We start from the raw sequence: 10,102 nt of genomic DNA on the forward strand, positions 1-10,102 counted from the left end.
TACCCACTGCCATCCCCCCCCTCCCCCCCCCCCCCCCCTCCCCCCCCAGGTCAGGTCACCTGTCCTGTCCTCAGCCGTTGTGTTCCAAATGGCGACATGGTAGTCACCCCCCCCCCTCCCCCTCCCCCCCCCTCCCCCCCCTACCATACTCACACTCATGTACATATACCATATACCCCCTTCCCATGGGTATGGGATTATAGCTGTGGTTGGTGGTGCGGAAGCTCGGCAGCAGCAGCAGTGGTGATGGTGGTGGTGATGGTGGTGGTGGTCGTGGTGGTGGTCGTGGTGGTGGTGGTCGTGGTGATGGTGGTCGTGGTGGTGGTGATCGTGGCGAGGGCAGGTCGATCAGTGGACAGGGAGCGGGTTCGGTGACGGATGGTGCTGGTGCTGGTGCTGGTGCTGGTGCTGGTGCTGGTACTGGTGCTGGTGCGGGTGCTGGTACTGGTCGCTCGGATGATCCGGTGGAGGAGGTGGTGGTCAAGGAGAGTGATGGTGGTGTCGAGGCGGCGCTGGTGGTGGTGAGGGAGGTGAAGGAGAGGCTGGCAGAGAAGGTGGTGGTCGAGTTGGATGGTTGGGACTTTTCGCCAAAGGTGGCAGAGGCCTCTCCTCAGGTCGAAGTCCTCAGGGGAGAGCTGGTCGCCCTCCTCGAGTCGGCCAACGTCTCCAAGATTGTCCTCCGCAATGTGCAGCACACTGGCCGGCTGCTGACCAACAAGATGGCAAAGACGCTGGTTGGTATCGAGGTTCATGAGACCATCTTCCACGAGCACGACGGTCTTGTCCTCGGCTCGCTCATCATCTCCTCGCCGGTCATCGAGTCGGTCGTCTTCTCGGGCAACGACTCGTACTCCAAGGGCATCATTTCGCTCTGCGCCAAGCTCGGCAAGTCGCAGACGCTCAGGACGCTTGACTTTTCACACAACAACTTTATGGGCTTTGTGGGCAACGTCATCTCGCAGGTGGTTGAGTCGGCCAAGGCGCTGGCCCACATCTCGCTCGCCCACAACCAGCTCCGCTCGCTCGGCGTCCGGCCTATTGCTCGCGCCCTTGCCAACTCGACGCAGCTCATCAGCATCGACCTCACTGACAACCACATCGAAAAGGCTGGCCTTGACGACCTCATCCAGGCTGTCGAGGCTCTGCCTGCGGGCCTCCCGCTCGAGACCGTGGTCCTCGACGAGAACCCGGCGCTGAGCGCAGCGGACCTGGCTCGGCTGGCTGCAGCAATGGGCAGCGACCGGGCGTGATGAAATGAACATGGCCACGCAGTGCAGCTTTTACAGATTAGATGCGTGTTAGCTTTGTGTGAGGGCCGAGGCGTCGCCCGAGGTCATAAAGGCGGTCATGGCGTCGGTGGTGACGAGCTCGGCGACGACGCAAGAGACGGTGAGGACGTAGGTGGCCGGCGAGAAGCCGAGGCGAGTCCTGTTGGAGACAGCATAGAGCGAGGTGCCGGGCTCGTCCTTGGCTTGCGCGGCGAGCTTGCGGGCGCGGCAGGCAAACTTGGCGCATATGGCCTTGACAGCCTTGCGGTCGAGCTCGTTGACCTGGACCCAGGCGCCGACGGAGAGGCCGGTGCCAACCTGGGCCGGCGAGGTGGCGAGGTAGCCGACATTGTCGTCGCGAGCAAAGGCGTGCGCGTGCGAGAGCAGGTCGAGGATAGCGTGGATAGAGTTGGTGGCGGCGACGAGGTCGCCGTCGGTCCGGCGGACGACAACGAGGATGTGGTCCTCATGGTTGACCCAGACGACGGCGGTCTCGGCGGCGTGGCGGTCGGTGCCGAAAAAGACGGCGCGGCCGTCCGGGTACCCTTCGTCCATGCCGACAGTTTGCTGGGGCGGGAGGTAGCCGCCGGGGATGAGGGCGTCGGCGGCGAGGGTGGCCCAGTCGTCGGAGACGGCGTCCGGCAGCGGCACAGCCTCAAACGACCAGCCGCTGCCGAGAGCCTCGACAGCACGGGCGAGGACGTCTGCGCGCGACGCAGCGGTGGCGAGCGGCGAGAACGGGAGGTCGGCGTAGTTGCGGACGGCAGAGAGCTGGATCCGCTTCACCATGGGGTTCTCCACGTGGTTCATCTTGGCGAGCTCGGCGGTCTCCCACGCGTCGACGTCGGGAGCGAGAGCGCCGGGCTCGACGCCGTGAAACTCGGCGACGAGCGGGCGGAGAAAGGCAGCAAAGGCGCTGTACGACGAGGCAGCACCAACGTAGATGCCGGGTGTCCGGCTCGGGTCTGCAAGGACCGGGCGGAGCATGCGGGAGATGGAGTCGCCCTCGGGCGTCACCTCGCTCCCGAGCGCGGACCACACCAATGGTGTGAGGTGCTTGCGAGCGAGCGCCCGCGGGCCGTCGACCAGCGGAGGATAGTCGTCAGGCAGCGTAGTAGCGGCGTCGGCATCGGCAGCAGGCCAGCCTTGATCACCAGGAAGACCTGACAGATCGAGCGACTTTGGCGAGTCTGTGCGTGACTTTGTCTTCTTCTTCTTCTTCTTGCCCTTGCCCTTGCCCTTTGGCGGCAGACCCCGCGCCCTACGACAGGCATCGGCATGATTGGCCCAATCTGCCGTCTGATGTTCCTTGGAGCAGTACCTTGCCGTCCGACAGGCGCAATGAAGGCGAGCACGAGTATCGCCACACAGAGCACACTTCCGCGACTCGGCACCAACATCATCATCATCAGTAGCAGCAGCAGCAGCAGAGTCAGCAGCAGCAGCAGCAGCAGCAGCAGTAGTGTCAGCAGCAACAGTGTCAGTATCGGAAGTAATGGTCATGGTGGTGGCCTTGGTGGCAGCAGCAGATCGTGCCCGTGGTGATGGACGAGAGTCAGAGGAGGAAGAGAGTCGCCGCCAGGTCCATGCCACGCCGACGACGGCAAGTACAGCTGCTGTGGCTCCGAGTGCAAGTTGCACATACGGGTGCGTCACGGTGACTCCCGGAGGAGTGCCTTTGTTCTTGCCTCCGCTCATGGTGGAGTGGGGTGTGTGTGTGGGTGGGGGGGGGGGGGGGGAGGGGGCGGGTCGTGTCGCGCCAAATGGCGGGCGGTTTGGCGGGAGAGTTGGCGGGGAATTTGGTAGGAGGGGGGGGGGGATGATGGGGGTGACCATGGTGGTGGGGGTGACCATGGGGGTGGTGGGGGTGATCATGGTGGTGGGGGTGACCATGGGGGTGGTGGGGGTGATCATGATGATGGGGGTGACCATGGGGGTGGTGGGGGTGACCATGATGATGGGGGTGACCATGATGATGGGGGTGACCATGATGATGGGGGCGACCATGATGATGACGAGGATCACCATGACGATGGGGTTGACCATGATGATGACGAGGATCACCATGACGGCGGCCAAGGGACGGCAGCGGGACAGAGGTGGGCAGTCAGAGCTTGGACTTGATCTTGGGGTTGCTGCCGATGAACTTGATGTGCTGGCCGGTAAAGTACGATTTGCCTGAGACGGCATCTCTGGCGTCAACATCAAGAAAGGCGATGCGCGAGCCGACGGATCGGGCAGAGGCAGTGACGGTGATGGTGGCGCCCTTGGGGGCTGCGCCTGTGTACTGGGTGTGGATCTCGATGGAGACGCCTCCAGTCGTGGTCTTCTCGGGAGCGAGTGCAACCAGGGCAATGGTCGAGAGTACATCCACAGCAGTAGCAGCTGCCCCACCATGTAGAAATCCGTTGATGTTGGTAATCTCCTTTCCCACAACCAGATCAAAGACAACCTCCCCACCGTCCTCGTCGACACGGACAAGCGAGGTATGTGGGGCGAGAATCGACGAGAACGACGGTGTCCGTCCGCTAAGCAGCAGCTTTTCCAGCTGTCGACCACGTTCACTTCCGTTCATGACAAGGGGAGAGGGGAGAGAGGGAGGAAGGGAGATAGACAAAAAATCAAGATGAATGTGTCCCCGTAATGCCCATACCTACCCCCGACAAGGCCTCCATGACCTGTCCCTGTTGGTCCCTCTCCTCGTGACCAGACCACCATTCCTCCACCATCCCCCTTCCCTTTCATCCCCACTCACATGTCCATACACTCTAACTAAATAATTTCCTTCCTAATGTGACAGTCTCCCACATAATGCCCATACCTACCCCCAGCGAGCCCTTCATGCCCCGCCCCTCCGTACTCGCACCACCCACCAAGTCGTACACCTGTCTAGCGCCGCTAAGCACAGCCGTAGCCCACGTCGCGACCAGCTACCACACAGTCAACGGGCTGCTTCTTTGAAAACGTTTGTCGAGCTCGTCTTCTGGGTGGTGGTAGGGCATGAAGCCTGCATCGAAGAGGGCGGCGGCGACGGCGGCGGCGGGTCAGACTGGTCGGCCCGGTCCGGGGAAACAGGCGAGGCGACGGGGACCGATTCGGCAGGGATTGGCGCGATCAATGGGCTCGACGGCCGGTCGGCAGGGATTAGCGCGACCAACGGGCTCGGCGGCCGGTCGGCAGGGATTGGCACGATCGATGGGCTCGGCGGCCGCTCGGCAGCCGTCAGGACTCGCAAGATCAGCTCGGTCAGGTGGCTCATCGTCATCGTCGTCAACGTCGGCGTCGACCTCTGCTTTTCTGTCGGCGTCGCTGTCAAACTCGGGGCTGAGCGGGAAGCGGCAAAGCGCCAATGCAACGGTCTCGGCAGCTGTGGAGGAGAGGTTGGAGGAGGCTGCGCATGCCATGGCCGCGCTGCAGCCAGAGTCTGCGCTGGTCATCCTCACCCGGGCCTTGTTTGTGGCGCCAAGGAGCGCGAGACTGCACTTTGAGCGCGGGGCGTTGCTGGAGCTGCTGGGCGACGTCGGCGCGGCGGCGGCGTCGTTTGCGCTCGCTCAAGAGTGCACCAAGGACGACGAGTACATGCTCGGGCGACGCGCGCGCGATCGCGAGGCAGATGTGCGGTACACCGAGGGCGTGCGGCTGTTGAAGGAGGGCGACGCGGAGGGCGCCGCCCGGTGGCTGGAGGCTGCGTGCGAGCTCAAGCCCGAGGCTGCAGGCATGGCCATCCACAAGGCTGCGGCGTATCTGGCGCTTGGCGCGCAAGAGGCAGCGCTGGTGGTCCTCACGCAGATTGTGGACAAGGTCGAGTCGGAAGGGAGCGGGTCGGAGACCAAGCTCGCGGCGCTGGCCATGCGGGCGACGCTGCTGCACAACATGCGCCGGCTCCGCGAGGCCCACTTGGATGTTATCCGGCTGCTGCGACTCTCGCCGCGGCACAGGATCGGACTTGCACTCTCGCGGCAGTGGGACACGCTCCAAGCCACGTACCGGGTCGAAGCTGCTCACAAGCAGCTCAACGGCGAGATGGAGGAGGCGGCGACGTCGCTGGCACGTGCGCGCGAGCTCGCGCCCGACGATCCGGCCCTCATCCTGCGCGAGTGCTCCTTGGCGCGCCAGCAGGGCGAGCACGAGACGGCCCTGGCGCTGCTCGACTCGCTCGCACAGAGCAGCAAAATGACAGCCGTGCAGCGGAAAACTCGCGAGACGTACTACGCGCTCGTCCACAACGACCTCGGTGTGGCGGCGTACCTCACCGGTGACCATCTCGCCGCCATCCGCGCGTTCAACAACGCGATCAAGACCGCGCCGGCAACGGCCGCGTTTTACATCAACCGCGGTGACGCGCGCCGCGACTCGGGCAAGCTCGAGCTGGCCATTGCCGACTATCACTCAGCCCATGAGCTGCTCGCCGGGCTCCGTGACACCAGCTCGACAGAGCAAAAGCACCAGCTCGACCTGCGGCTTTCGGTCTGCCACGACCAGCTGGGCTCAACCGAGTTTGTGCGCGGCAACTACGAGCACGCGGTGCTCGAGTTCTCGCAGGCAATCAAGCTCGCGCCGGTCGCCGATTACTACGTTCACCGCGCGCGGGCCTTCATCCAGTCGCACGACCTGGCGCGGCTGCGCGATGACCTGCGGGCGGCTCTCGCGCTCGACCCGGAGCATCGCGAGGGCGTCGAGCTGTTTGCGAGGTACTTTCCGCATGCTGATGCCCTGCGCGAGTGAGTCATGTGCGCCGTCCCCGTCGGCGAGACGGCGGCGTGATCCCGTTATTTACCACCGCCCCCGTCACCGTCACCGCCACCACCAAACCCTCGCCCCTGTCACTCCCATGGCTCCCATGGCTCTCATCGCCACCATCATTCGACCACTGCCGCGACTACTGTTAGTCGCTACCACGCGCGGCCGGCTGAGCAAAGCGAAGCGGCAAGCGCCTTCCTTTGCCAAGAGCTCTGATGGCATCAACACAATCGGCTCCGGAGGAGCGGGATGCCACCCACGCCACCCGTTTGATGACGACATGCGACGACGACGACCCTGATCTCGGGTGTACACAAGCGCGCGGCTGCAGCTCATGTACACATGGGTCACCATGCCGGTGGGTACGATTTTGCGCGAGCAGTGGAGACCAGCGCAGTAAACGCGAGCTATGCAACGACTCGGGCAGCAAGCGAGAGTGTTGGAGCGTCCAACCGTTTGATGGCATCATCGCCACCAGCGGCCTCCATCACGCCGTCGCCCGCATCTTCGGCAAGTCCTCGCCAGTGTCAGCTCGGTCCGAGGCCAGGACGAGTCAGGCCACGCGGTCCGTCTACGCCATCATCTCACTCTATCCCATGGGAGTGCAGCAACAGTTCGAGCACATGCTCGGCAGCCGTGGGCAAAGCGGCGAGTATGGCGTTGTACGGAGTGTGGTGGCTGTGACTCATCTGGCGGCCTCCCTCCTGCCTTTGGCAGTCATTGCCATAGCATGGCACAGTCGTCATTGGTGGCAATCACCTCCTGCTGCCACCATCATCATCATGGTCACCATCATCCATGGCATGATACTCATGATTGCCCATGGATATGGCATGGGCTTCCTCTATGGTCGTCTATATCCACAGTTTCCCATGTTGGAGGAGATCTCCGTGACCGATGACGGGAAGAGGTGGTCGACTCGGCTGTGGTCGGACAACCAGCAGAACTCGTCCATCGTCATGGTGCAGGGCTATCAAGGCGATCAGGTGGCTACTGATCAAGCTTTTGCTGTTATGAGATGCATGCGGTGTCTCTTTGAAGATGCCCACTTTCAGCTCATCATCTACCTCATCCTCTCCTTCCCGGCCTTCCCCGTCACGCCCTGGGCCCTCATCCTCACCCTGGGCTTGCCCATCGAGTGCATCTTCTTGCGCATCTGGGGTCATGGTCAGTGGCGGGAGTATGCTGCGAATCGCTGCTCTGAAGCTCCGTGGCATCTCTTTTCCTCTCCGCAGTCCAAGATCGAGTCTATCCGCTTCTGGCTCGTCTTCTCCTTGCTCAAGATCGTGGCCACTGCCCTCGCTACCGTCTACTTTGTCCACGTTGTGTGCGGCGAGCCGCTCCATCTCCACACTGCCATGCTGCATATGAGTCCGATCCTCTTCTTTACCGTCTTTTCTCTGCCCTTTGGCTGGAAGCTGTTCTCACTCGACTGGCCACAGGAGCTGGTGCGTGCTGCCTCGTCGTCGTCGTAGCGTACGATCGTGTCGCGCGTGGCTATCGTGGGCGTCGAAGACATGTTTGAGCTCCATGCGCTGAGTGAGGACAACACGCTGGACGAGCCGCTTGCCGAGAAGCACGGCGGGAACGTGCGCTGTCGCTTCCGGCGCGTCTACTTCCGCGCCGTGCTCGAGTACATGTGGAACTCGACGGCTCCGGAGGAAGGCGACAACGGTACACTCGTCGTGCAACGCGACGATAGATTTGGTGGGTCTGTCGAGACCACGGCTTCCGATCTGGCACATGATTGGTGGTCCAAGACCGCCGTGTATGGTATTCTGCGTGGGATGGTGGGCGCTGTGAAGTTGTGGATTGGCAACAACGGATTCATGCAGTCGCACTCGACGTACTCAGCGTGCTTGCTCAACGCGAAGGCGACGATGGAAAACGATGTTGTGTATCCACTCAACAAGGAGATCTGGGAGGACATCGAGTTTGTTTACATGGCCAAAGACAAGAATCTGGCAACGATTCGGGCGACACGGTTCCGCCACCACAAGATCGACCTTCAGGTGCGCAACCAGGTCGATCCGGCGGATGCTAAGAAGGCGGGAAGCTCGCCAACGTGACCGTGCTCCGCTGCGGCGCGGATGGCCTCGTTGTGTCTGGCACCCGGATTGGCGGCCATCAACAAGGAAAAGCGCGACAACGCGAGCGTGACCGTTTCTCGAAGCCGAGATGATGGCGCCATCCCAGTCCCCGAACTCCTGGAAGATGAGGAAGAGGAGGACGACCTCGGCGTGGCCGTTGGCTGCTGCAGCCCAGAGAGCAAAGTTCAAGTCAAAAACGTCACCTGAGCCGACTTCGTTGTCGGTAAGGAGGATCTCAACAGTCTCCTTGTAACCATACAACGCAGCAGCGCGAAGCATCGCACCACGCTGTTGTGTGTCGCTGCATACACCAGCGTGGTGCAGGACTAATTCCATCAGAGTAACGTTGCCTGCAGCGGCAGCACAAGAGAACAACTTCTTCAAGTCACCAGGGGCGCGAGAGATCGCAGAATCGCTACTGTCGAAGATCTCCAAGGCGACTTCGGCGTAACCGTACAGAGCAGCAATAGAGAGCGTTGACAAGACATCGTTTGGGTTGATCACCAGTGCCAACTTGTTGTCGTACCTATCTTTTGGTAGCGCGTCCGCCAACACTGTCGCTCCCAAGCGGGCGAGGTCAGAGACGAGCTTCTTCCAGATGTCCAACTCGGGCTGGGCGTTGCTGAAAACGGCCACGAGGGCCATAGGATCAGGCACATTCTCGGTCGCTTCGGCAAGGTAAGGCATGTTAGCGTAGCAAGCAGAGCTGGATGCTTTTACGCGATCGAGGCTGGGTAGGAGGGCGTCCTTCAGGTGTGCGCAGACGTGAGTTGGCACAACGCCCACTTCCCCAGCAGCCCTTCCGACGAGGATGTGATCAAGTTTGCCGAGGCCATCGTCTCCTTCACACACTATCCGAGCGTGGCCAACACGTGTACTTCGCAGACACGGACAACCACAGAAGCCAGTGGCGATCCCATGCCGCTGCTAGCTGGTGCCAAGGTTGCCATCGGGCTTGACTCGCCACGCACCTCGTCCAAACTGGGTCGTGCCCTGTTGCCGATGGTGGCGCGCGGCGACGAGCCTGCGATGGTCCTGGACTACTTGTGTCGGCCAAGCTGGAGAAGCTCATGGATGGCAAGAACGTCATGGTCAGTAGCCACAGCGAGTTCAAGTCCTGTATCATCTACACAAGCAGCCGCCGCGGGGTCGACTTGAATCGGGCGCGCTTGATTGTAGTGGTTGGCCAGGACAAGATAACAGTGCGGCTCCTGCAGGCGCTGTACGCGGCGTCGGATGTAGCGGTCTCGGACACAGCCAAGTACTCGGTCGAGGGGCTCGGGATGCTGCGCGGGCGGGGCAGCCCGAGCGAGCTCGTGTACATTGATGCGGATGGTAATGATTGTATGCTGTGTCTCCCAGCCCGCCCCATCCACTACCACGAGTCCGCCTACGCCCGCAGGCCCACTGTTGCCGAGGAGTGGATCGTGCCCGCCAAGTTTGTCGAGGAGGACCAGTCGTCGGGCAAGGCGTCTCGCGCCGGGGGTGAGCTGATGCGCCGCTTCAAGGGCCGCGCAGAGCTCGAGAAGACGCGATCGGTCACGTTTTGGTGGCACCGGTCAAACAAGAAGCACCTCTGGGCGTATCCTCTCGAGGTTGTTGACAGGGGTGATGTGTCCTCTTCTTGGGCCGTTCTTGGACGCGAGTGTCTGGAGGCTGTGCCGGCGGACGACGATGCCAATGACGACAACAGCTGCGTCAAGGGCAATGTGACAAGCTTGGTTCAGTTTCTGGTATCGACAGATTGCGGCGCCGCCATCGACCAAGCGGTGGCCATGGGGTGCAAGCACTTGCGGATGTACGGGGTCCGCAAGCGGGTTCATGACACGGTGGCTGTCTTGAGCATGCCCGCCAGCTACGAGTGGCTGAACGCGGTCATTGCCACGGCCATCGCGTCGAACAAGAGCGACACACCGTTCAAGCGGCTGGCATTTATCGGCGACACGGTGCTCACCCTTATGGGTCGGATGCAGCTGTTCTCACTCGAGGACAGCGTCATGGATG

The 10,102-nt window shown here is 62.1% G+C and overlaps 5 protein-coding genes across 5 annotated transcripts; 3 read left to right on the top strand and 2 right to left on the bottom strand.

Annotated features, from left to right (window-relative positions):
* Positions 1-378: 378 nt before the first annotated feature.
* Positions 379-1,250, top strand: AMSG_11156 (uncharacterized protein; the record flags this gene model as incomplete). The annotated part of the gene is made up of 2 exons (XM_013897456.1): positions 379-441; positions 471-1,250. 2 exons carry the CDS (start codon positions 379-381, stop codon positions 1,248-1,250), a joined length of 843 nt encoding a protein of 280 aa, XP_013752910.1.
* A 48-nt stretch (positions 1,251-1,298) lies between these two features.
* AMSG_11157 (uncharacterized protein) lies at positions 1,299-2,771 on the bottom strand (the record flags this gene model as incomplete). Its single annotated transcript, XM_013897457.1, has 2 exons — positions 1,299-2,529; positions 2,647-2,771. 2 exons carry the CDS (start codon positions 2,769-2,771, stop codon positions 1,299-1,301), a joined length of 1,356 nt encoding a protein of 451 aa, XP_013752911.1.
* A 604-nt stretch (positions 2,772-3,375) lies between these two features.
* AMSG_11158 (thioesterase superfamily member 2) lies at positions 3,376-3,943 on the bottom strand (the record flags this gene model as incomplete). The annotated part of the gene is made up of 2 exons (XM_013897458.1): positions 3,376-3,816; positions 3,926-3,943. 2 exons carry the CDS (start codon positions 3,941-3,943, stop codon positions 3,376-3,378), a joined length of 459 nt encoding a protein of 152 aa, XP_013752912.1.
* A 727-nt stretch (positions 3,944-4,670) lies between these two features.
* AMSG_11159 (tetratricopeptide repeat domain-containing protein) lies at positions 4,671-5,993 on the top strand (the record flags this gene model as incomplete). The annotated part of the gene is made up of 1 exon (XM_013897459.1): positions 4,671-5,993. One exon carries the CDS (start codon positions 4,671-4,673, stop codon positions 5,991-5,993), a length of 1,323 nt encoding a protein of 440 aa, XP_013752913.1.
* Positions 5,994-6,981: 988 nt separating this feature from the next.
* Positions 6,982-8,077, top strand: AMSG_12419 (uncharacterized protein; the record flags this gene model as incomplete). Its single annotated transcript, XM_013897463.1, has 2 exons — positions 6,982-7,456; positions 7,484-8,077. The coding sequence occupies exons 1-2, from the start codon at positions 7,022-7,024 to the stop codon at positions 8,075-8,077; spliced, it is 1,029 nt and encodes a 342-aa protein (XP_013752917.1). The 5' UTR covers positions 6,982-7,021.
* Between the last annotated feature and the right edge of the window lie 2,025 nt (positions 8,078-10,102).

Source organism: Thecamonas trahens, assembly GCF_000142905.1.
Source record: "Thecamonas trahens ATCC 50062 unplaced genomic scaffold supercont1.71, whole genome shotgun sequence".
Lineage (NCBI taxonomy): Eukaryota > Apusomonadida > Apusomonadidae > Thecamonas > Thecamonas trahens.